General features: G+C 44.4%; 1 protein-coding gene across 1 annotated transcript in view; it reads right to left on the reverse strand.

Annotated features, from left to right (window-relative positions):
* PYGM (glycogen phosphorylase, muscle associated) overlaps positions 1-24,857 on the reverse strand; it is a 60,137-nt gene extending 35,280 nt beyond the window's left edge. The window contains exons 1-6 of the mRNA XM_075326142.1: positions 24,475-24,857; positions 19,420-19,521; positions 19,258-19,336; positions 18,591-18,694; positions 4,109-4,240; positions 1,722-1,833 (exon numbers count right to left, since the gene is read on the reverse strand). Of these exons, the coding sequence (XP_075182257.1) occupies positions 1,722-1,833; positions 4,109-4,240; positions 18,591-18,694; positions 19,258-19,336; positions 19,420-19,521; positions 24,475-24,717 (772 nt within the window). The 5' untranslated portion in view covers positions 24,718-24,857. The remainder of the gene's footprint in view (positions 1-1,721; positions 1,834-4,108; positions 4,241-18,590; positions 18,695-19,257; positions 19,337-19,419; positions 19,522-24,474) is intronic.
* Positions 24,858-27,420: the final 2,563 nt, after the last annotated feature.

The following is a 27,420-nucleotide window of genomic DNA, read 5'->3' on the forward strand; positions in this document are numbered from 1 at the left end:
GATCCTGTGTTATCTACTGTATATAGAGGTGTTTTCAGTCACTGTACAGGAGGAGTAGGTGAGCTTTGACATTTTGTATTGTGAATGGTGGATCCTGTTTTATCTATTGTATATAGAGATGTTGTCAGTCATTATACAGGAGGAGGAGGTGAGCTGTGGCATCACCTATTGCGAATAATGGATCCTGTTTTACCTAATATATATAGAAGTGTTATCAGTCATTATACAGGAGGAGAAGGTGAGCTGTGACATCACCTATTGTGAATGGTGGATCCTGTTTTATCTACTGTATATAGAGGTGTTATCAGTCATTGTACAGGAAGAAGAGGTGAGCTTTGATAATACCTATTGTGAATGATGGATCCTGTGTTATCTACTGTATATAGAGGTGTTAGCAGTCATTGTACAGGAGGAGGAGGAGAGCTGTGATACCAGCTATTGTGAATGGATATAGAGGTGTTAACAGTCATTGTACAGGAGGAGGAGGAGGTGAGCTGTGATAACAGCTATTGTGAATGGTGGATCCTGTGTTATCTTCTACAGTATATAGTTATTTGTATTGTACTCCTGTCTGTGATGATAAGGAGTCTGGGAAAAATCATCTGTACAGAACAGTTATCATTGGGCCTTGATTCCATCCTTCTGGTGCAGCTTCATGGAAATCATGCTCTCTAGCCTGAAAATTGGCAAAGGAAGCAAGTACCTAGTGGTTACACATCACATTTCACTGTAAAGCTATGTGCGCACGTAGCGTAATTTCATGCATTTACTCTGTGTTTAGCACTGCAGCGTAAATGCATGCATCCTGCGTCCCCTGCATAATCTATGAAGATTGTGCATAATCTGTGCACACGATGCTTTTTTGAAAGCAGCGATTGGAGTGTCAAAATGTGACAAAATCACTAGGTTTAAAAATGCAGCATGTCACTTCTTTCGTGTGCTTTGGATGCTGCTCCCACTCTGTCTATGGGAGAGGCAGCATCCAGTGCGCATGAAATCGGCATCTATGCTGCAAACACACTGCATCCAGTAAGCAGTGTTTCTGCAGCGATTTGCAGCGCACACGTGTTGCCAAATCGCTGCAGAAATTTCAGCATGTAGGTACGCACATAGCCTAAAAGCTGCTTTACACGCAACAACGTATCTAATGATATGTCGTCGGGGTCACGGAATTCGTGACGCACATCCGGCATCGTTAGCGACCACGTTGCATGTGACACCTACGAACGAGTACTAACGATCAGAAATACTCATCTAATCGTTGATCGTTGACAATTTGACATTTTCAAAAGATCGTTGCTCATTCTGGACGCAGGTTGTTCGTCGTTCCTGAGGCAGCACACATCGCTACGTGTGACACCCCAGGAACTACGAACAACAGCCTTCCTGCGTCCTCCGGCAATGAGGTGGGCGTGATGTTAATGCGGCTGCTCTCCGCCCCTCCGCTTCTATTGGTGGCCCGCTGTGTGATGTCGCTGTGACGCCGCACGAACCTCCCCCTTAAAAAGGAGGCGGTTCGCCGGCCACAGCGACGTCGGTAGGAAGGTAAGTACGTGTGACGCTTCCTAGTGATATTGTGCACCACGGGCAGCGATTTTGTCCGTGACGCACAAACGATGGGGGCGGGTGCGATTGCTAGCGATGTCGCAGCGTGTAAAGCGACCTTTAGACTCAATAGATAGAAGTGGTGATAAAGTAATAATTTGTCATAAAATACTCACAGTCCTTCAAGTTGAAGTCATTGGGGGCTTTTGCCGACCATAGCCTCATGGTGTTACATGTGTTATTTCTATATCCTGGAACAGGGGTATCATATGGAAGAGCAAGAACAACCTGTGGAATGCAAGAGAAAAAAGAACAATAATATATAATAAAATAGTAGTAGAAATTAATCATAAACAAAACGGCATAATAAAACAACAAAACTACAACTCCAAATACTTTTTCTCTGGTAGATAAGCCACCGCCAGAGTTGACTGGCAGTGTCTTACTCCACTCTCACCATCAAAAATATGTGCCCACTCAGTTTAACCTGTTTTATATGTGTGTAGGCAAGATGTTAGTTAACTGCTGTTTAAGATGTATGGAAATCTTTAGTATTTAGAGGTCACTTTAGTGAAGTTAAGAGAGAAAGAGAGCAAAAAAAAAAGTTCAGTTCGAAAAATTCTGAAAGAATGTAAAAAATAACAGTATTTAGTGAGATCTTTTTAAAGTGAACCTGTCAGCTCCTCTATGCACGCAGAACCACGAGCAGTTCTGGGTGAATATTGCAAATCCTTGCCTAAAGGCCGCTTTACACACTGCGATATCGGTACCGATATCGCTAGTGTGGGTACCCGCCCCCATCTGTTGTGCGACATGGGCAAATCGTTGCCCGTGGCGCACAACATCGCCCAGAGCCGTCACACATACTTACCTGCCTGCGACGTCGCTGTGACCGGCGAACCGCCTCCTTTCTAAGGGGGCGGTTCGTTTAGCGTCACAGCGACGTCACAGCAGCGTCACTGAACCGCCGCCCAATAGCAGGGGAGGGGCGGAGATGAGCGGGACGTAACATCCCGCCCACCTCCTTCCTTCTGCATAGCGGCCGGGAGGCAGGTAAGGAGAGCTTCCTCGTTCCTGCGGTGTCACACGGAGCGATGTGTACTGCCGCAGGAGCGACAAACTACATCGTTACTGCAGCAGTAACGATATTTAAGAATGGACTCCCATGTCACGATGAGCGATTTTGCACGTTTTTGCGACGATGCAAAATCGCTCATAGGTGTCACACGCAACGGCATCGCTAATGCAGCCGGAAGTGCGTCACAAATTCCATGACCCCAACGACAACGCATTAGCGATGTCGTAGTGTGTAAAGCCCCCTTTACTGTCCCTGTATCTAGTAGTATAGATAAAGAGATCTTTAGAAAAAGTATTTCTAAAGATCTTTTATCATATGCTAAAGAAGCCAGGGATTAGTCGCAAAGGCATTAGTTCCCCTGGCTAGTCGGCCCCCTTAGCATGTAAACATGCCCCTGTGGCTCAGTGCACTAATGATTGAGCAGCGTCAGAGACATGGTCACTTTCACCTCAGCTGCCACCTCTGGTTTCCGGCTCAGTACGCAAGATCAGAACATCCCCGGATTTTCGGTCATGCGCACTAGACCAGTTTGAAGCCGGGACGTTTACACCCAGCATCATAGTACGCATGACTGGAAGTCCAGGACTTCTGATCTTACGCACTGAGCCAAAAACCAGCGGTGGCAGCCGAGAGGTGAGCGCGACCATGATTCTGACGCTGTGTATTCATTAGCATGTTAGTACTCCCACAGACCTGTGCTAACATGCTAAGGAGCCTGACTAACCAGGAGAAGTAACGCCCTTGCGACTAGTCGCTGGCCTCATTAGCGTATGATAAAAGATCTTTAGGAATACGTTTTTAAAAGATCCTACTACATACAGGGATGGTTAGGCAGGGATTAGTAATATACACCCAGAACTGCTCGTGGTTTAGGGTGCATATTGCACCTGACAGGTTCCCTTTAAGGTACAACTAGGGTTTTGAATTTCGTCCTTTTTAATAGGAATGAGTCTTAAAGGAACCTTAAAATGCTAATTTTAATATTCAGATGGAACATTTCAAGAAAGGATTGTATATCTTTTGTGACATGGATTTACATCAGCCTCGTTAGGTCTAAATGATCAGTTTAATCATTTGTGCCCTTTATATTATCCTCTAAAATTCCCCACACTGTAAAAATAAGACTAAGGCTATGTGCGCACGTTGCGTACAGTTCACTGCAGAACTTTCTGCAGCGATCTGAAGAGCACATGTGCGCTTTAAATCGCTGCAGAAATGTCCGTAGTGAAGCCGATTCCATGCGCTCTGCCTGCAGCTCCTCCCATAGACAGAGCAGGAGCTGCCGGCAAAGCGCACGGAAGAAGTGACATGTTACTTCTTTTTACGCAGCGCTCTAAAACGCCATGTGCGCACGGCCCCTGCACAATCTCCATAGACTGTGCAGGGGACGCAGGACGCATGCAGTTACGCTGCGCTACAAAGCGCAGCGTAACTGCATGTATATACGCAACGTGCGCACATAGCCTAAAAATTCATTCTCCTTACCTGGGTGTCCACCCACTCTACACCGTGTGGGGTGTGTTGAACTTTACCAAAGAAGTTTACAGGAATCATGTACTCTGGTCGAGCCTTTTCCCATGGGTTTCCATATCTCAGCCAGTCATCAGCCTCTTCCAACTGAAATAAATGAAGGCACAAGTTATAACACTTTTTTTATAGATGAAACTGGCATTTGCAGATTGGTACACAAAGTTGACATAAATTGTGTGAGAAAAAATACAGTATAAGATCTATATGAATTATAAAGCTGTAAACTAAGACCAATTCCTGATCACATCCACATATGTGTGCCCTACATAATGCGTGTAACCACAGAAGAGTCGCTTGAACAATGCCCCAAATATTCTTTGATAATTATTGTTAGAACCATATGCCCCCTTGCATACGGTAGTGATTTTTAACCTCTGTTTGTAACTTCCAGGTGCACACCACCATACCCCTTCACTTATTTGCTCGACTTTAGGGATGAGCAGAACCGTGGATGTTAGGGTTCATAGCATTCACACTCGTGAGAAATTCCGTGTCTACTGTTGAGCACGAGTGACCTATGGAGCATCATTCTGAGAACAACGCTCGGGGCGTGTCCTAGACATGGTGGCGTGAGGAAGCTTACCTCCAGAGCTCCTGCGCCCACAGCTTAATTCTACAGATTACCGCGGTCCCTCCGCATCCAGGATGGCCCCCAAGAAAAGACCGGGTGGTGCCCCCACCTCCGCATCCCCCGGAGGGAGCCAGAAGTCCCAGGGGAGCCTCTCCAGATACCTGGCGGGGCCGGGCCGGGAGCTCCCGCCGGCGGCCCAGGACAAGATGGCGACGGCGTCTCTGCAGCGTTCCCCGGCTGGGGATTCCACTGGTGCGACCCGGCGCCCGCCCACAGCCTCTGCAGCTCGGGCGTCTGGTGAAGGGGAGAAACGAGCGAACGCCACAGCAGTGAGACCGGCGGCTGCAGAACAAGGTATAGAGGCGTGGAGGAGGGGGGGACCCACAGGCCCGGCCACACAGCTTGTCACTGAGGAGACAGAGGAGGCCTCGACATCCGGGGGATCACCAGTGCTGGGATTCCCTTTGTCCCTCTGCACCCCAGGTACACCCCCTTCTCTGGGGCAAGCAGAAGACCCCTTGATGACAGGCGACCAGCCCCCTGGCCCCTCTCGGGATGACTTGCAGGCTTTGAGAGAGCTTATATTGGCCCTCCCCAGCAAAAAAGATCTGGAGGATGTGGTGGCCAGAATAGAATCCTCCCAGCAGGTGGCGCTGACTACCCTGAGAGAGGAAATGGTGGTGCTGGAAGATAGAATAGAGGCAACAGAGCAAGCACAGGAGTCCCTGGAGGTTAGAATGGAAAGAATTGAACGGGACTGTGAGTCTTCTAATGCCCGCATTAGGGAGCTTGCTCTGCTATTGGACGATCAAGAAAATAGGGGCAGAAGAAAAAATATAAGGCTGAAGGGAATTCCGGAGGACTGGCCCCAAGATATGCTGCGCACCAAAGTCTTATCTATATTCAATCAAGTCACTGATCGCCCACCTGAGGCCGCCTATCTCTTTGACAGAATTCATAGGGTCGCAAGGCCCGGCCCCAGATCTGCTTCCTTCCCCAGAGACGTATTATGTCGCTTGCATTACTATGGGGACAGAGAGAGGATTCTTCAGGGAGCCTGGTCGCGTGGCTCTGTGGAAGTAGATGGGGCTGTGGTGAAGCTATTCCCGGATGTCTCTGGCCGCACACTATATATGAGACGGTTGCTTCATCCCCTTTTGCTCAAAATCAAAGAGGCAGGCGCCTCGTACAGATGGGGCCACCCCTTTCATCTGATTGTCCGCAAGGGGGACACCGTGTTCCCATTGAGGAGGCACTCTGAGCTTTCAAAGTTGTATGACTTTCTTGGAATACCAGACTGCTCAATCCCAGACTGGATGGAGTGGGAACCTCAGGCCCCAACTGGTCGGCGAAGGAGGAGGGATGACGTCCAATCCTCCCACTGTGATGATCTTGGAGGGTCATGAAATCTCTCGGTTGTTGATGGGTCGGGGAAGTGACCAAAGTGATGGCTGGGTGGTCGGGAGAGGAGTATGGTTGGGGGTTGCCTGGAGGTGTCCCCTGACCTCCTTGCTCCGCTGGCAAGGGTTCTGGCCGTTCGATGGGCCCAACAGACCACAGCGTACTGACTTACGTTCAATGTAACTTTAATCTGTTGACGTTGGGTCGTTTGTGGGGGGGGCGGGGGGGGTGTTTGCATTTCCGTCTTGGGTGGGTGGGACCGCGGTAGGTTAAGTTGACAGACCCTCCTCGTTAGATCGGGGTCCGGGTCACTAAGCATACATAAGTGAGGCGCGGGTTGGAGCTCTGGCCACATGTCAGTTCTTGTCCCTAACTATCCCTAAGCAGTTTCTGGGCTGGTCCCTGGTACTGCGTGCGGCAAAACTGCCGCTTTTCCACTCTCTGCCTTTCCACTTTTTGCTCTTCTACTTCTTTCTCTTTCCCCTGCTAAAGGGTCTCTGCTTTCGCTTATCTACATCCTCTCTACTCTCCCTCTTCCACTCATCCGTTTCCCCCCTCCTTTCCTTCCCCCCGGTTTTTTTTTTTTTTTTCTTTTTTTTTTTTTTTTCTGGGGTGTAATTTGTTGTTCGTTTTTCCAGAGGTCAGTGACGGAGTATGACGAAGCAGAAACAAGCCGAGCTTCGGGTGGGCTCACTGAATGTTAAGGGTCTTCACAGCCCGGAGAAACGGTCTATTCTCCTGAACCTACTATGGAAAAACAGAATTCAGGTCGCTTTCCTCCAAGAAACACACTACTGTGAGGCAAAACCATACAAACTTGCTGATAGAAGGTATCCTGTAGTGCATCATTCACCCTCCCCTGACTCTAGATCCAGGGGCACGAGCATCTTAATGTCCAGTACGCTCCCATGGGAACTGTTGGACTCTCGATCGGATGATCAGGGAAGGCTTCTGATGCTTAAGGGACGCATTGCTACACAGACTTTCACTTTTGTGGCGGTCTACTTGCCAAATTCGGGTCAATGCCCTACATTGCTGCGTTACCTTGAGCAGATAGAGGAATTCTCTGAGGGTACTCTGGTCTTCGGGGGTGACTTTAATGTTGTGTTGGAGCCGCCGAGGGATAGCTCCAAAGGGGTGTCCAGTGTGCCACATTCGGCACTACGTCGCTTGCGACGGGGTTTACATGACCATCAACTAATAGACACTTGGCGATTGATGCACCCATCAGACAAAGATTTTTCATTTTACTCGGCAGCGCATGATTGCTACTCCAGGTTAGACCTCATTTTCCTTAAACATGGGGATCTACACTCTCTGGTGGCTTCCTCAATCGAGTGCATATCATTCTCTGATCACGCCTTGATCACAATAACTCTATCCCTCGGCTACCCCATCGGGAGGCAGAGTCAATGGACCCTGAACACTTCGCTACTCGATGAACCGGTGACAATGCAGGAAATAAGGGATGCCTTGAGGGAATATTTCAGTGGCAGTGGGGGGGGGGGAGGTGTCCCCGGGCATAGTCTGGGAGGCACACAAATGTGTGGTGAGGGGTCTGTTTATCAAACATGGGGCACGCTTGAAGAGAGAAAGAGAAGCTAGGGCTACATCCCTTTTGGCAGACATTAGAGAGCTGGAGGCAATTCACAAGGGGTCTCTGGGAGGGGATGTGGGGGCCATTTTGGTCAAGAAGAGGGAGGAACTGAGGACCCTACTATGCTGTAAAGCTAGGGGAACATTGGCTAGGTGTAGACGGCATTTCTATGAATTTGGCAATAAGAGTGGCAGGACCCTGGCTAGAGCTCTGAGGACTCAGAGAGCGAGAGGATATGTCTCTAAGGTGCACATCGCGGGAGATAGGTGGGCTACTTTGCCGAAAGACATTGCCTCCGCTTTTAAAGATTTCTTTACTGCCCTCTATGCAATTGATGAGGGGCGGTCTGAGAGGGCCAGGACGGAGTTGCGTAGCCGTATACGGATGTACATCGCGGACTCCGGCTTGGGACATCTCAAGCCGGAGGCTGCGGCCGATCTGGAAAGACCCATCTCGGAGGAGGAATACTGGTCTGCACTTAAAAAATCCCCCACAGGCAAGGCTCCTGGCCCGGATGGTTTCCCTCTGCTCTATTACAAAAAGTTGGATTCCATTTTGATTTCCCCATTTCTCTCAGCATTCAACCATGGCCCACATTCTGAAGCTGCTCCCTTGCCAAGGGATACCCTAGCTGCTAATATAGTTGTCATCCCTAAAGAGGGCAAAGATCCTTCGTTGTGCTCTAGTTACCGACCCATTTCCCTCCTCAACACAGACCTGAAGCTCTTCACTAGGATTCTTTCGGATAGACTTACCCCTTTGCTTGGGGAGATTGTTCACCCCTGACCAGGCCGGGTTCATGACGGGTAGGGAAGCAAGGGACAACACGACTAAGGCGTTGAACATAATACACAAGGCTAAATCCGATGGGCTGCCTTTGATGCTTCTGTCGACCGACGCAGAAAAAGCGTTCGACAGAGTTAACTGGATTTTTATGGAGGAAGTCCTGCGGGCTGTGGGGTTGGGGAGTAGGATGCTTGCTTGGATATGTTCCCTGTACAGCATCCCTTCGGCAGCAGTCAGAGTGAACGGTCTCCTTTCGGAGAGGTTTCCCATTCGCAATGGAACAAGACAGGGTTGTCCTCTCTCGCCCTTGATTTTCATATTGACTCTGGAACCCCTGCTCAGTCGGATCAGAGGCAACATTAACATTTCGGGCCCTAACGTCTCAGGTTCTACTTATAAAATCGCGGCTTATGCGGACGATTTGCTTTTTTTCATTACCAACCCTCGGGTTTCCCTCCCTAATCTTCTGAGAGAGTTGGAAACATACTCCTCTCTATCTAACTTTAGAATTAATATGTCAAAATCGGAGGCCCTAAATATATCTCTTCCTCCTGAGCAAGTCACATCGCTACAATCCGCGTTCGAGTTTAGGTGGGCTAGCCAGTCCTTGAAGTATTTGGGCGTCCAGTTGGCTGCGGACTCTAGTCAAATTTACAAGTTGAATTTTCACCCGCTCCTGCAATCAATTAGAAAAGACTGCGCTAACTGGGGGAAGGGCTACTTCACATGGTTCGGGAGATGTGCAATACTGAAGATGAATATCCTGCCACGTCTCTTATACCTCTTTCAATCCTTGCCGATTAGGATCCCTAGCTCTTTCTTCAAGGAACTGGCCTCTTTACAGATCAAATTTATCTGGGCCAACAAACCGGCGAGACTCTCCCGGTCTCTTTTGTGCAGACCTAAGATTAGGGGAGGCCTGGGTATCCCAGACCTTAAAAAGTACTATTTGGCCACGCATATGGTTAGGGTATTGGACTGGTGCCGCCATTCCAGCACAAAGCCGTGGGTGGCCCTAGAACAGAGCTTCTCGGAAATACATCTCCCGGCCATCCCCTGGCTTTTGAACCTCTCCCTGCCTGCTCTGAGATCTCATCCTACCATCGGCGCCACTGTTGAATGTTGTTCGAGAAGGGAGGTCAGACGACTCCTTTTGCCAGTGCCTTCCCCTATGACACCCGTGTTAGGTGACCCGGAATTCCGTCCTGGTCTCTTGGACCCGGTCTTCAGGGGGTGGGTTCAGGGGGGCAAATTCAGAGCTTGTCATCTGGGTAGAGAGGGGGATTGGTTTTCACTAGCGGATATTCGGGGCTTCTTGCCTCCGGGCCCCTTGGGGGATTGGAGGGCTATGCAGATGAGGCACTACATGCACTCCCTCCCTCACTTCAGTCGATATGCCGGACCTCCTACGGGATTTGAAAAGTTGTGCCTGGGAGAGGGAGTTTTGCGGCACTCTCTATCCTTGGTATACAACATGTTATCAGATCCGGGGGATTTGCCCCCCCCCGGCCTACCTTTTGCAGTGGGAGAAGGACCTGGGGATTAGCCTATCCGACTCACAAAGAAACAACATCCTCCAGCTAGCACATAGAACTTCGATCAGTTCCAGACTGTTGGAAGCTAATTACAAATTGTTGGCCAGGTGGTACAGGGTCCCGACCAGACTACATAGAATGTTTCCCTCAGTTGACCCGGTTTGTTGGAGATGCGGTCAGGGGGAGGGTGATTTTGTGCACATTTTTTGGTCTTGCCCTTCTCTGCAGCGGTTTTGGTCAGAAGTGGGGGAGGTAATCAGACGAGTGACCGGTACTACTGAAAAAATGGGTCCGGAGCTATTCATTCTACAGCTATCCGAACTCCCGGTCTCTAAATATAGGAGATCTTTGCTTAGATTTCTGGTCATGTCTGCCAGGTCTTGCATTCCGCTTGGTTGGAAGTCTAATACCCCCCCCACGGTGACACAGTGGGTTTCGCGGATTAACGATCTGATGTATATGGAGGATTTGACATCCTCTATTAATGATCGCCAGGAAGATTTTTATAGGACATGGTTCCCATGGATGGAGTTCACCTACTCGGCGGAGTACGCGGACTTGTTCTCTGAACCTCAGGATTCGTGATTTATCCTCCTCCACCCCCCCCTTTTTTTTTTTTTTTTTTTTTTTTTTTTTTTCTTCTCGCATTCTTTCTCCCCCTCTCTTTCTTCCTCTCTACACTACTCCCTGATCTTCTCTCCTGCTCTCTTCTCCTACCCCTCTCTTTATTTCTTTCTCTACAATCCTTCAATCTTTTTTCAGGCTTGATTTCTTTTTCTTCGCTCTTCTCCCTACTTACATTAGGTTGGGTCGGCTTATAAAATATGTAAACTGGGCCAGACTTGAGTAGTAGCGGGGATGGGAATTGCATATGTGTGATTATTGTTTGTATATATTCTACCGTCATTTCTGTAATAATACCTGCGTCGCAGTTGGGAGCAGGAGATGTATTGTTTGATACGAGTTTGGCTTTAAAATAAAGAATTTAAAAAAAAAAAAAGAACAACGCTCCATAGGATTCGATGGACATTATTCACCATTGGATTACATCTGAACTTTGAGGATTGTTTAAAATTAATAAATTAATGAACGAGAGAGTGTGGGGGAGTCTTTATTCAAATAAACTATTTCTTCCTATGTGTGTTTTTTTTTACTTTACACTTGGTGGGTTAGTAATGGGGGTGTCTGATAAACAACTCTCCATTACTAACTCCTGTTCTTGATGCCAACTGTCAATCCACAGCTGACATCTACCCCAAAAATATTACCACCACACCAGGGCAATCAGAATGAGCTGGATGTGCCACTTCTGCGTTGGCTATGGGCTGAAATTTTTAAGCTGGGAAGGACGAAATAACCATGAGCCTTCCAACACAGTCAGCTGTCTGCCTTACCTTGTCTGCTTATCAAAAATAGGGGGGACCCCACTTCATTTTTTTTTTATCTTGTTCCCAGCAGCATCCAGGCATCTTTCCAATGTCGAAAAGTTTGTTGATTGGCTGTGCTGCAGCCTTTCAACAAACCTTATTCAGCATTCAGACAGCATCCGAACTTGGTCATGGACTTCCATAAGAAGTCCATGTTTCAGTTCGAGCTCCAGACACTAGATGAAAATTTACCATTCGGGATTGCTCATCCCTACTCAATTTCTCATCAGGATAATGGTGCACAGTATTGAGACACGCGTCTTCATGGTGCAAAGCTATTAGGTCATCAATCTATGCATGCAATGTCAGAGTGTATTCCGTAAAAAATATTTTGCTCGCGACGTACCCTCAAAGAGTGTTATTCAGAAAAGTTGGGATCATTGATACCTTCTCATGGCAGAGGGCATTTAAAAATGTTTCAGAACGCAATCATTGACGTGCAACATTGGAGTAGTTGACTATGCAACTTCTGAGCTGCTTTGCACAGGGTAGTGATAGGTCTTATTCAACATGTCAAAGAGCTGCAAAAAGGACGGTTACATAAGAATGTTGAAATGTGTCTGACACAAAACAAAGAACACTTCCTGCATCCAATGTAATGCAATCGATTACATATACGGGACATTAAGGTGTAAAGCGTAATTTTATGGTTCAGATTGTTTCATTCTAATGGGCGTTACAACAGAATATTATGGGCCTCTTTCAACTGAATCTCCCTGTATCTCTCCCGACTTCCCCAATCACATGAACGCTCTACTTGGCCAAGGGTTCTTGGGTTCTCTAGGAGGAGTGGAGTCTTGGGTACCATAGAACTCATCAAAATAAAAAGATTGGGGCATCTGAAATCAATCTACCCAATCTTTATCTTATCCAACATCATTTGTCAAGAAAGAATCAAGAGGCCCCCATACACATCAGACGACCACCTAAATTGGTGGACTGATCATTCAGCATGAGATCTTAAAAAATATAATATGTATACAATGAATATTTGCTTTTTCAAACCCTACGATATTGCCGGCTAATGCTACTGGCACTCTGCATGGGTTAGAATCAGGAGGATCCATTTAGCAGGCATGTATTTATTCAGCTGCTTCGTTAGTGGAAGATCTCAGCCTTTAATTTCTTGAGTCCTTAATTTACATTACAGAAAAATTAATGGTTTTTCATGTTATGACAAGACCACAATAATTAGTGATTCAAATCTGATCTGGTAATAGGAAAAGTTACACAAATAAAAAATCACCGAACACAAGAAAAACGGAAATACGGGTGTCCATAGTGATTCTAAATCCTGCTTTACACGTTGCAATTTCGCATACGATATCATATGCGATATGCAACGCCCCCATCGTATGTGCGGCACGTTCAATTTGTTGAATGTGCCGCACAAAGGATTATTTCCCGTCACACGTACTTACCCGTCCATACGACCTCAATGTGGGCGGCGAACGTCCACTTCCTGTAGTGGGAGGGACGTTCGGCGTCACATCGACGTCACGCGGCAGCTGGCCAATAGAAGCGGAGGGGCGGAGCTGAGCGGGACGTAAACATCCCGCCCACCTCCTTCCTTCCGCATTGTGGGCCGGGAGCCGCAGGACGCAGGTAAGATCTGTTCATCGTTCCCGGGGTGTCACACACTGCGATGATCGTGCTACTCCGGGTACGATGAACAATCTGACGTGCAATTCTAGAGAAAGGTACGATGTGTATGCGATGAACGTTTTAACATTCAATCACAATTGCACGTACCTGTCACACACTGCAATGTAACTTACAATGCCGGATTTGCGTCACTTACGACGTGACCCCGCCGACACATTGTAAGATATATTGCAGCGTGGAAAGCGGGCTTAAAATCCAAGGATGATTCATGATTGTACAATAAAGTAAATTTATAAGCAATTTTTTTGTTATATTTTAAATGGTAAGAAACGTATTACACAGAGCCGCTGAATAGGCAAAAGCAATCCCTGCAACTCTGAACTACGGAGCAGAGGGTAATCCATATGCCACAATATGAAATCATGGGCATACGGAGATAGAGTATTGTAAACTTCTCTGGCTGAAACACAACCTACAAACTTTTTTTATACATAACAAAAATAAATAAATATAAATATAGATTATACAATCTTTATCTATTTTCATAATTACCGTAGATTGGAGACAAGATTTTGTACCACTTATATATGTATAAGCTTTAGGAATTCTGCTTTATACCCCCCAAAAAAAAGGATAGCTTAAACAACCCCTTTTATGTGACATCCTATTAAATTGTATTAATGGCTCCAACATAGTTTGTTCCGCTTTCTTAGCATCCTAATAGAAAGATGACACCTCAAAATTTTAATGTTTTTTATTTTTATTTTATTTTATTTTTGGGGGGGGGGACAATTTATAAGCTATAACCATCTGTATCTCTACTGTTTAATCCCTACAAACAGAACTATGTTTCCTTTAACCGTAGTGATAAATAACACCTCATTTTTAGACGGTTGGAATGTGTATCTTTTATGAAAATGGGGCCTCAACTTGTGGTGCTGGGAGAACTGAAAACAGTCGAGCGCATCTATCGGACATTTATGGCATATCCTGTGGCTATATGATAAATGTCTAAAATGGAAATACTCTTTAATATACTGTTCTGTTTAGAATGTCTCCATGATTAACCAGTGAAAAGAACACAGCAATGGTATTTTTGTAAGTAATTTTTGGCTAGCACTAGAAGGCAACTTTCGCTACCACATGGGACTCTCGTCCAAGTATCGTAGTAACCCCCCTTAACTAATTTTCCTTAAAGAGTAGGTAAACTTTCTTTCAGATGCTTGAATTGCCTGCAATTTGGTGGGGGATTGGGTCTGGACTAATGATGAGCGAGTTTCGAAATACTCGGCTTCCCGATATTCGCAAACCAATTTCAGTTTTTACAATTTGCCTATCCCTATCATGGTACCATAGGAGTTACAATTTGCTTATCCTGGTCATGGTACCACAGGATTCACAATTTGCTTATCCCGGTAATGGTACCATAGGGGTCACAACTCAACCTCATTCACCTGCATTGCTTTGTGTTGCAGCAGCTGCTAATTGCGATTTTTGGCCACGCGACCTGCGTCCTGACCAAAGCGCTGTATAGCCCCAGCCTAAAGGGGGCTTTACACGTAACGACATCGCTAATGAGATGTCGTCGGGGTCACAGAATTCGTGACGCACATCCAACCTCGTTAGCTACGTCGTGTGCGTGTGACACGTACGAGCGACCGCTAACGATGCAAAATACTCACCAAATCGTTGATTGTTGACACGTCGTTCATTTCCAAATGTCGTTGCTGATTTTGGATGCAGGTTGTTCGTCGTTCCTGAGGCAGCATACATCGCTATGTGTGACACCCCAGGAACGACTAACAACACCATACCTGCGTCCTCCGGCAACGAGGTGGGCGTGACTTTCATGCGGCCGCTCTCCGCCCCTCCACTTCTATTGGACGCCTGTCGTGTGACGTCGCTGTGACGCTGCACGAACCGCCCCCTTAGAAAAGAGGCTGTTCACAAGCCACAGCGACGTCGCTAGGAAGGTAAGTGTGTGTGATGGGTACTAGCGATTTTGTACGCCACGGGCAGTGATTTGCCCGTGACGCACAAACGACGGGGGCGGGTGCTTTCAGGAGCGACATCGCTAACGATGTCGCTGCGTGTAAAGCAGCCTTTATACTATTTGTATAGGTTGACTACAATACGTTGCTGGGAAACAATGAATCTAAATTATTCTCAAAATCCAGAACTGTATTTAATGCTGAGAAGTCCTCTCACATATATAAAGTAAATAATACATGACTAATATGCATATCTATGTCTTTAATTTTCTAGCATAAAGCAAAAGATAATAGCTTTTTTACGTAAAAATTGCAGTAGATAAGTAAACAATTGATTGCCAAAGATTACTATTGTTTCAGTGCCGATGTGAACCTTGGGGGACATTCCCGCAAAACTGGCTCATAAAGAAAAAAGAATGTTATAATCCGTAACAACCAATGGAATTCCCACTTTAATTTTCTTAGAAAAGCTGAGGCAACAAAAGCAAATTTGTAAACAGTTTCCATTGATAACAGAGGCTTTTTTTTTAACTGAGCACCAATTCTCAAGGATGTTCTCAATGTGTTACTGTTAATTTGCCCTGCTGTATATTTGTAAAGCTGAGATCGATACATCTTCTCCGGCCAATCTCGGGACCTGGTAGACTCTGCTGTAAAAGTGAAATTACAGATCCAAGTTTACTAATTCTACACCAGGAATATGCAGCGCTTATTCAGCCATCTGGAAAACACTTAAGAGGGTGAAGGTGGACTCTTGCCGCGCTCTTGCCAGTTAGGCTGCTGCTAATATTATTTTGGGAACGTTGCCCCTTTGATTTCTGTGTTGTTATTTTGCATTGTTTTCATTGCCAGACCGCAGCACTTCCAAAGGAAGATGATGACCTGTGAGATTTGTGTTTCCACCCCTCATATGGACGTATTTTCAGCATCTAGGATTAATTTTCTGCTCATTTCCAGCAATGCAGTCAGTGTGTGCTGTGTGCTCCGAGTAGTGCTGAGTCACAGTACAGGAATACCGGGAGAGACAGGGCAGAGAACACGAGTAAAGCCTGCTTTACACCTTACGATATCACATACGCCCGACCGATATACACGCCCCAATCATATGTGCGACACGTTCAATTTCCCGTCACACGCACTTACCCTTCCATACGACCTCGATGTGGGCGGCGAATATCCACTTCCTGGAGTATGAGGGACGTTCGGCGTCACAGAGTCGTCACGCGGCAACCGGCCAAGAGAAGCGGAGGGGTGGAGATGAGCGAGACGTAAACATCCCGCCCACCTCCTTCCTTCCGCATTGCCGGCGGGAGCCGCGGGATGCAGGTAAGATCTGTTCATTGTTCCCGGGGTGTCACACACTGCGATGTGTGGTACCTCGAGAACATTGAACAACCCGACGTGCAATTTTAAGGAAATGAACGACGTGTATGCGATGAACGTTTTTACATTCAATCGCAATCGCACGTAGCTGTCACATGCTACAACAACACTATCGATGCCGGATGTGCGTCACTTATGACGTGACCCCGCCGACACATCGTTAGATTTGTTGTAGCGTGTAAAGCCCACTTTTCAGAGGTTATCTAGGGATTGGCTTCCCTTCAGCCTGTGTTAAGCGGGCTTTACACGCTACAACATATACGATGTGTCGGCGGGGTCACATCGTAAGTGACGCACATCCGGCATTGTTAGTGGTGTTGTAGCGTGTGACAGCTACGTGCGATTGCGATTGAACGTAAAACCGTTCAACGCATACACGTCGTTCATTTGCTAAAAATTGCACGTCGGGTTGTTCAATGTTCTTGAGGCAGCACACATCGCAGTGTGTGACACCCCGGGAACGATGAACACATCTTACCTGCGTCACGCGGCTCACGCTGGCAATGCGGAAGGAAGGAGGTGGGCGGGATGTTTACGTTCCGCTCATCTCCGCCCCTCCGCTTCTATTGGCCAGCTGCCGCTTGACGTCGTGGTGACGCCGAACGTCCCTCCCACTCCAGGAAGTGGATGCTCGCCACCCACATCGAGGTCGTATGGAAGGGTAAGTAAGTGTGATGGCAATTAATCGTTTGTGCAACACGGTCAACAAATTGAACGTGTCGCACAAACGATGGGGGCGTGTCCCATCGCATACGATATTGTATGCTTAATTGTGTAAAGGTGTAAAGCAGGCTTTAGTTGCAGAGGTCGTGTGGTGAGCAGGAGCTACAGTATATCACAAAAGTGAGTGCACCCCTCACATTTTTGTAAATATGTTATATCTTTTCATGGGACAACACTGAACACAGACAACACTATCCGTGATCCGTGTCCGTAATAGCATATGGACGTATACTCACCTGTCCCCTCTCCTGCTGTCCATGGTGCTGAACTCTTCTGCTCTGCTGTGTTTCTGGCCGTGGCTGCAGCTACTTCCGGGTCGCAGTGTAGTGCATAACTGAATATGCATGACAGTAATTAGCCGGCTACTGAGCAGCAGCCAGCTGAGGCCGGAGACAGCGTCAATGGAGAAGGTGAGTATAAAATGCTTTTTATTTTCAATGTACGTGATTTTCTGGCACGTGTTTCATGGATCACACAATAGTGATGCCAGAAAAAATTGACTTTTCTCCGTGCGGAAATCACGGACACGCATGTACGCTGCACGGAAACATGGTCAGTGAAAAATCACTGATGTGTGTGGAGACCCATTGATTTTAATGGGTCTGCGTATGTCAGTGATTCTGGTACGCATAGAAAACTAGCACATATGTACCAGAATCACTGACGTGTGAAAGAGGCCTTAAAAAGAAAGCCAGAGATGAAAAACCACAGTCTTGTAGGAGTCAGTAACTCAAGCGCAGGGACATCCGATCCCCCCTCCTTAAATGCTCATCGGTATATCGATAACGTTATTATTTATGGTTGGTATTACTGTTGCATAACCATGTATCCTGTGTTCTTTACAAAAAGCAAACGTATTATGCAGCTTGTGTGTATGTGTTAGGGGGTTATCGAAAAGTCTGCAGTCACACAGCGTGAGTGCAGACACCATTCCAAGCCTGGACAACCCCTTTAAATGTAGTGAATTGGAATAAAAGGAAACCTAATATATAGTAAACACATTAGTAAAATAACTATATGAATATCTATGTTGCACATTGTCAGGTAAGAAGGCTCAGGACCATTGCTTCTGATGTTATAGAAACATGAAATAAATGTCGCCTTAAGACCATGATTTTTACCTATTTGCTCAACCATTGATCAGCAACTGGCCTTCCACCCAAGGAACTGACTATTAACCAGGATTTTGTTTTTAAATATAATACCCCATATCAATTTGTTCTGTAGGTAGTTTATCACTCATGATAGAAATGGCCAATTAACATTTTAAAAAAGCACAATGTGAACACATCCTACCTGCTATGCTATCTTCTAATAATGGAACAGAAAAATGGAAGTCCTAATGCAGATGTCAACAAGGACTAGGTAGAATAAATAACTGTCTATGTTTATTGCAAGCATATAGCTATCTCACAAACCTGCCAGCCATTACATATCTTCTGGTTGAAGATTCCAAACTCATATCGGATTCCATAACCGTAGGCGGCCAGTCCAAGGGTGGCCATGGAGTCCAGAAAACAAGCTGAAAAATATGGATAGTACATGAATAAATCAGCAAAAAAAAATTCCAATATTGATTATGTTCTCTCTACAGAATTACAAAAGCCTTAAGGGTAAGAGATCCTGATGTGACTATTATGTTTATTAATAGATGTGAATTATTTCTACCTGGAAAGGAAACATTAAGGATTTGGGCACAACCACTGGACATATATGAGTAATTAGCTTCGCTAAGTGGTCTGCTAGAAAACCATTAACGCAGTACCCTAGGAGGACCTTATGTTCATCAAACTAGCTCTGGGAGAGGTGGAGGCTTTAAATGGGTATTCTGATCGCCATATACCATACACTTGACTTGGAGATACTTTTTGTGTGGAGTTGTTGACAAAATCAAGTCCATTTGCTATCATAGAACTATATGTTGGCTTTAAAGTATGTGTGTGATTATACCCTAATAATGAAACAATACTGTGAACTCCAGCTCACTATTATTGTAGACCCCTTCTATTCGGAGCTCGGATGAAGGTTCTGCCACAGCCTGGACAAATAGTTATTGAAAATACCCTAATAATCTGTCATACATACCTGCCAGTCTTCCCAATCCACCATTTCCAAGACCTGCATCTTCCTCAATTTCCTCAAGCTCCTCCATGTCCAGTCCAAGCTAAACAGCAATTGAAGAACACATTTATTTCTCCATCATGTCAGCACACGTAGAATTCAGATTGGTTTACTCATGATGTGTACCTGATATGTAGCCTCATCACAGGCATTTTCAAGACCCAAATTTACCATGGTATTTTGGAGAGTACGACCCATATAAAACTCCAGGGAGAGGTAGTAAATTCTCTGCAAGATAAAATACCACAAACATACAGTAAAACACTCATTCTACTTTTTCTGATTATCAGAATTGTGCACTATCATATCCATTATAAAAAATATAGTGATCTTGACTGAATTATAACTAGCGGGGAGGATCAAGTTTGAGTGGAATTTCCTGAAATTCATGGTTCCACTTCAGTTCAAACACTTTGCAATTCACAAAAAAAAGTGCCCGGCGCCATTTTGGCAACTGTATAGGGCTGGCAAATGGTAAAAAGAAAAACCTAATGCTCACCTCTCCAGCCACCCCGCTTTTCGCTGCCCATAATCCAGTCCTCTTTCCACCAATGCATACCGAATTTCTCGCCTCTTCACTATAGGCTAGTACCCAAATTGGAGGGTAACTGCGCAGTTACAAGGATAAGTGACCAGGACGGAAGTCCTGGCTTATAGTAAAGAGGACAGAGATTTAGTGCGCAATGCTAGAAAGAAGGTGACCTGACAGCAGGCAGTGGGGTGGCCAGAGAGTTTAGTTTTTTGTTTTTCACATCTTTTTTAGCTCTATGGTCTATACAGACTGTAATTATTTGCCAAGAATGTAATCTGTTGATAAAATTTGGCTTAGCGAGCAAAATCAAATCCCGAATGATCCGCTTATCACTAATTGTAACTCTGGGTATTTGAGATGTCTCTAAAGGTGTGTACTTCTTCCCCTACATTGGGCTGACCGCTCATAAGCAGAAGACAACAAACAGGGCAAATAAAAACATGCCCTCCTCTCCTCACTGATCTCTGCAGCAATTGTGTAGAGATACAGCAGAGCAGAGTTATGTATCATTACAAACACTTCAAGATCTCATTTCATGCAGACAGTGTGGGGGAGGGTGAGAGCTGATAACACTGTTAGATGAGATCTGGAAAGATTTGTAATGATACATAACTCAGCTGTGAACTCTGGTAACAGTTCGAAACCTCCAGATGCCTCAAAAGCTGGGAAATCAAGGAATGTTAATGGCTCTTTTAAAGGCTCCCTTAACGTTACCGGGTTGACATCTGCCACAAGACCCGGTGGCTTTGCGCTCGGGTAACCTAAAGGTTACCCTGATTGCCACTGCACCAGGGCAATCGGGATGAGCCGGGAAATGGCTGGGATTGGCATATCGAAGGGATGCGACAATTCTGGGCGGCTTCGGAATGATAGTTTTAGCCTGGGGTCCAAATAACCATGGACAATTTTGGGCCGCTTCGGGATGATAGTTTTCGCCTGGGGTCCCAATAACCATGGGCCTCCCCAGCCTGATAATACCATCCCTCAGCTGTTGGCTATATCTTGGCTGGGTATCAAAATTGTGGGGGACCGGATGCTTTATTTTAAATTATTTAAATAATTTTAGAAAAGCCACTTGGGCTCCCTCTTGTTTTGATACACAGCAAAAGATAATGCACATGGCTGGGGGCTGTAGTCATATGCTTTATCTGTGCTAGGTATCTATATATGGGGGTCCCTGCAACATTTTATTTATTTATTTTTGCTCTCCATTAGGGGACCCAGACAACTACTGTGAGGGCAGCCAATCAGAGACCCCGGCAGTCTGACTGTAGCCAATCACAGATAGCTGGCAGACAGGGGGGTGGGGGAATCTATGCATATGTATCTAATCTAATGAGCAGACCCGGAAGAATTGTGACGGCCGTGTGGAATCTCAGTAAGTCATTTTTTTTCCCACTGCGCCTCCCAATCACAGTAATGCCAGTAGCCGAGATGGCTACAGCATTAGTGGGATTGGAAGGCAATACCACCATGTTTAGTGGCTGAACGTAAGGCGCCAAACATGCTGGGAGCTGTATCGTATCTCACGAGGCGAATACCAAAATACTCGGCGAGTAACGGATATCGTAAATACCTTAGTATTTGTGCAAGTAACGAATAGTGCTGAGTTATTATATTTTGATCGGTGTAAAGCTTGTCAAAGCCAAATTGCTGGAAGTTTCAAAATAAAGCAATTTAATTTAAAACATTGACATACCAAAAAAAAGAAAAAGAAACGCAATAAAAACGTATTTACAAAAAATGCAAATAACCTAATTATACTAATAGATGCATAGCCTTAGATCATTCAAAACATACCTTTTTTTATTGGGGAATACTGGTACATGCTCCTGCTTATTGATATTAGCTTTACATACATGTGATGGCGCCCTCTGGTGTTTCACTCTCAGAACATGTACATTAGATAAACATCCCCTGCAGTTTAGTCCACTCACATGGGATATCGGGAGGTAAATATATAGCGCCATAACTAGTAATCTACACAGGAGTATTGTTGTTAGACAGCCCCTTTAAAAACTGTATGACAGGACAGAACAGTGACATAGTGTGTTCAAATCCATTCTGCACAGTATTTGTATGTTGTATATTAGTATTAATATATATATATACGGTGTGTGTGTATATATATATATATATATATATATATATATATATATATATATATATATATATATATATATACACACATATATATAAAATTAGGTTGGTTTTTTATATATATACAGGGTGCTCTAAAAGTAGGTGGACAGTATGTGTAATAGGGTTATCAAACATAGTGTAAAGTGAAACTGACTCAGTTGCCCTTAGCAACCAATCAGATTCCGCCTTTCATTTTCCAAAGAGTCTGTGAAGAATGAAAGGTGGAGTCTGATTGGATGCTAAGGGCAACTGAGTCAGTTTCACTTTATCCCATGTTTGATAACCCTATTACACATACTGTCCACCTACTTTTGGACCACCCTGTATATATATATATATATATATATATATATTATATATATATACATACATAATTTATTTATTTAACGTTATATATTTAAACATTTCACTTAATATATTTACCATATGTTAAACATAAAATTTAAAGCATATATTTTATACACTCAAATGTATATATATAATTTTTTATCTTAAAATTCTTTTAAAAAATTAGGAGATCCAAGAGGGTTTTGCTGGAAAAGCCAGAAATTAGCTTTAATCTTTAAGGACCTAGTAGGGAGTGTTGACATTTCCTATAGCGCCACCACAGGAGGAATCAGAGTCACTTAGTTGCCATATATTGTACAAATGTGGAGGTGTTCTGTTCCAACATAGCAGAGAAAAGAAAAATGTGTTAAGTCAAACATTGGCGGCATGTTATGACTTAAGAGCAGGATAACCTACAGTACATACATCACTTGTACTGTGTATAGGATTAATCTAGTTAATCTAGTAACTATTCGTGATCGGATTATTCGTAACGAATCCCAAAGTACTATTCCGGTATTTGTCACAAATAACGAACCTAATGGAAATCAATGGGGAACCCGAGGATTTGTCTGGGAAATCTTCATGAAAAATGTTTGGGTTCCCCATTGACTTGCATTAGGTTCGTTATTCATGACAGATACCGGAATAGTACTTTGAATTATTATTATTATTATTATTAATCCCATTCATTACGAATAATCTGAACCTGAATAGTTACTATTCACTCCTCACTATTAATTACATCATTGATGACAATAAGAGGCCTAAGATCTACCCCTGGTTTAGAGATTTACAGTACAATATTGGAAAATGCTGTTTTCTAACATATATTGATGAACGGAAAAGTTCATACTAGCGTAATATCAAGATTTCACACCCATAAAGAATATATACTCTATGGTGGTCCCTGAAAAATTACAAAAATTACCAAATATTAAAGGTGGTCTATTATTTGCTCTGTGGACCAGTGGATACACATAAAGACAAGCTGCAGAGACTAAAAGGGTTTGAACCAAGTATTACAGCAATACCCTATCCTCATCTTCATGATCGCCGAATTCCAAGCACCGGTTGGTTTTGAGAACGGAATGGAGTGGTTGTTGAGCATGCACACCTTCACAATATATAAACGCTATGGGACTGTCGGAGATGACTGAATGCTCTACTCAGCTCTATAGAATAAATGAAGCGGAGGTGCAAATGCTCAACCAACACTCCATTTGGACAAGTGAAAAGCTCCTTTGCCAGAATCAGTGGGGATCCCAGAAGTTGGCTTACTAGCAATTGCTAAGTTGTGGTTTAAATCTTGGCCCATACCTTTTAAGACACATTTCCAAGGAGAGATTTCTCGAACATATGCCAATATTGCTGTATTAAAGGACCTTTTGCATGGGCTGATGTAAACAATGTGTGGAGGTAAGAACATTAATTCGATCTTTTGGTTCTGATTGTATATTGTCAGTAGCAGATTCCTTGTCTACATAGGAGATGTGCTGCCGAAATCTATGAACGTATACTTAAAGAGCCCCTGTAACCAAGACAAACGGTGCTCTTGTTTAATCTCACTGCACTCCTGAGTATACAGTTAAGAAACATTAAAATACACCATATGTTTCCAGAGATATGGCCCTTTTTATTCAGTGTTTTTTTTCATACACATCTTCAAGGGGGCATTGCTCACAGGGTAGTTATGCAGCGGAGTCTAAAGACAAGCCCCAGAGGATCATGTTAGCCACACCCCAGAGGATCATGTGAGCCATGCCTTCTTGATAAAGACCATAAAATGCAGCCCGAAATAAAAAAAGCTAATATCTATGCAATCACATGGGGGATTTAAAAAAAAAAACAAACAAAAAAACCCCTGCATTTTGGTAGCAAAACCGTGTGGCGGATTTACAAAAAAAAAAAAACAACCCTGGATACTAAGTAAAGAAACCATATGGCAGATAAAAGAAACCCCTGCATAACTCAGGAGAGCAACGGGAATAAAATAAGTCCTCTTTAAAAGTATGTTTAGCCCTTGTTTTTTTATTTTGAAGAAAAAGTTAAAAAGAAAAAATGTGTGCACCATGTGATCTTGGATTATAAAACATGCATTTACCGGTGCAAACAAAGTTTTTCCAAACTACAGCCATTGCGTCTTCGTGCAAGATGTCTTTGTGTATTTGACAACTCACCTTGGGGTCATGTTCATAGTAGTGCTGTTGTGTTCGGATCCACCGACCCACCAGATGATCACGGACCGTGTGCCCGAGGGCAAAGTAGTAGTCACGGGGATTTGCCACATTACGATCCTTCACGAGGGTGAAGTGTAAGTGACGGTTAAAGTTCTTCTTGAGGTCGGAAACATTTTCTGCTCCTGCCAAACCTCGGACACTGATCTGCTTTCTCTTCTCCTGGTCAGTAAGGGGTCTAGACATGGTAAAAGATTAAAAAAGGGGAGAAAAAAAGAAGAGGAATAAAAGAAAATGGCCAAAGTTGGAATGGTGCTGGTGCAGAGGAGAGTGGAGGTGACAAGACTTCGGAGTGCCTCACTGACTCAACTCATCTCTTCCAAAAAGCACACCCTTAGCCAACCCCTCCTACAAGACAAAATAGCCAAAGGGCAGGGCCGTGGGAGGCAGGGTATACAGAAGGTTAAGAGGTGGTGGGAGGAAAGTGGATTGAGTATACATGTAAGGTTAGCCAATTGTGCTCATTCCACTAATGCATTTTACATTCTTGACATGATCCGGTAAAGGTGAAGGTTACAGCAAGTGTTAGTGTCTACTGTACATTCAGGTGCTAGATACAAACATGAGAGCAAAGCACCGAGACAGAAGAGGAAAGAGGCTGGAGAGTAGTTATAATAGTTTTCTAGCAGGGAGTAACACATGGGTTAATTTGGATACAGGAGATCGTATTTAGTCTGTCCCTCTGGTGTTTAAATATAGTGGTGACCTTCAGCTGGTAGGATATATGTATTACAGGGCAGAGAGCAGGGGTGATACAGATGACATCCCCATTTAACTCTCAGTTGTCTAGAAAAATAGGCAATAATTGCTTTAATGGGACTACAATTAAAGGGAGCCTGTCACCATGAGAATGCAGTCCAATCTGTAGGCACCATGTCGTAGAGCAAGGGGAGCGGAGTAGATTGATGTATAGTTTTGTGATGTAAACCTGTGATTTAACCATGTAAAGCTCTCCTCTTTCTGAGATGTTCAGTCCAGTGGGTGTTCCTATCAGTGATTGACAGCTATCTTTGCATGTAAAGATAGGACCGCCCACTGGACCAAAAATCCCAGAAATGGAAGAGGTTCAAATGATTAAATCACAGGCCATTCAGAATATTTTTTCATAACTCTACACATCAGCTCACCCTGCTCGATATTATGGTGCCTGCAGATTGGATGGCATTTTCATGGTGACAGGTTCCCTTTAACGACTTGGTGGCTTTCATTTTTACTGCCCTTTTTCCCATAGCTATAGCTTTTTTAGTTTAGTTTTAATATACATCCACATACTAGTATGAGGGCTTGTATTTTGTGCAACAAGTTATAGGTTTTCAAACCTATAAGAAAAATTTCGCCACATCTTGATAAAGAATAAAATATATTTATTAATACATTTTATTAAAAGCTTATATCACAAATATGTGAGACGAGATTCCAGGACAAACCAACACATAAATTAGGTTACATGGCAGTTGAAAACAGAAGTTTACATACACTATCTAAAAAGACACATCTGCAGGTTTTTCCCACTATCTGACATGAAATCAGAATAAACCTTTCCCGTTATAGGTCAATTAGGAACCAAAATTATTTATATTTGCCAAATGCCAGAATAATGAGAGCGAGAGAATGTTTTAAGGCAGTTTTTACTTTCAGCAAAGTCAAAAGTTTGCATACACGATGAGTACTATGCCTTTAAACAATATGGGACAGCCCATATGATGATGTCATGTCTTTGGAAGCTTCTGATAGGTTTATTGGAAACATGTGAGTTAATTAAAGACACACCTGTGGATGTATTTTAATGCACACCTGAAACACCCTGCTTCTTTGTGCAGCATCATGGGAAAATCAAAAGAAATCATCCAAGATCTCAGGAATAGAAATGTGGACTTGCACAAGTCTGGTTCATCCTTGGGTGCAATTTCCAAATACCTGAAGGTGCCTCGTTCATCTGTACTACAATCACCACATAGTCTGGATCACAACACCTCAGCAGACCAGCTAAGATAAACTATACAGTGCCTACAAGTAGTATTCAACCCCCTGCAGATTTAGCAGGTTTACACATTCGGAATTAACTTGGCATTGTGACATTTGGACTGTAGATCAGCCTGGAAGTGTGAAATGCACTGCAGCAAAAAAGAATGTTATTTATTTTTTTATTTGTTTTTTAAATTGTGAAAAGTTTATTCAGAGGGTCATTTATTATTCAACCCCTCAAACCACCAGAATTCTGTTTGGTTCCCCTAAAGTATTAAGAAGTATTTCAGGCACAAAGAACAATGAGCTTCACATGTTTGGATTAATTATCTCTTTTTCCAGCCTTTTCTGACTAATTAAGACCCTCCCCAAACTTGTGAACAGCACTCATACATGGTCAACATGGGAAAGACAAAGGAGCATTCCAAGGCCATCAGAGACAAGATCGTGGAGGGTCACAAGGCTGGCAAGGGGTACAAAACCCTTTCCAAGGAGTTGGGCCTACCTGTCTCCACTGTTGGGAGCATCATCCGGAAGTGGAAGGCTTATGGAACTACTGTTAGCCTTCCACGGCCTGGACAGCCTTTGAAAGTTTCCTCCCGTGCCGAGGCCAGGCTTATCCGAAGAGTCAAGGCTAACCCAAGGACAACAAGGAAGGAGCTCCGGGAAGATCTCATGGCAGTGGGGACATTGGTTTCAGTCAATACCATAAGTAACGTACTCCACCGCAATGGTCTCCGTTCCAGACGAGCCCGTAAGGTACCTTTACTTTCAAAGCGTCATGTTCAGGCTCATCTACAGTTTGCTCATGATCACTTGGAGGACTCTGAGACAGACTGGTTCAAGGTTCTATGGTCTGATGAGAGCAAGATCGAGATCTTTGGTGCCAACCACACACGTGACGTTTGGAGACTGGATGGCACT

Source organism: Anomaloglossus baeobatrachus, chromosome 10 (genome assembly GCF_048569485.1).
Source record: "Anomaloglossus baeobatrachus isolate aAnoBae1 chromosome 10, aAnoBae1.hap1, whole genome shotgun sequence".
Taxonomy (NCBI): Eukaryota; Metazoa; Chordata; class Amphibia; order Anura; family Aromobatidae; genus Anomaloglossus; species Anomaloglossus baeobatrachus.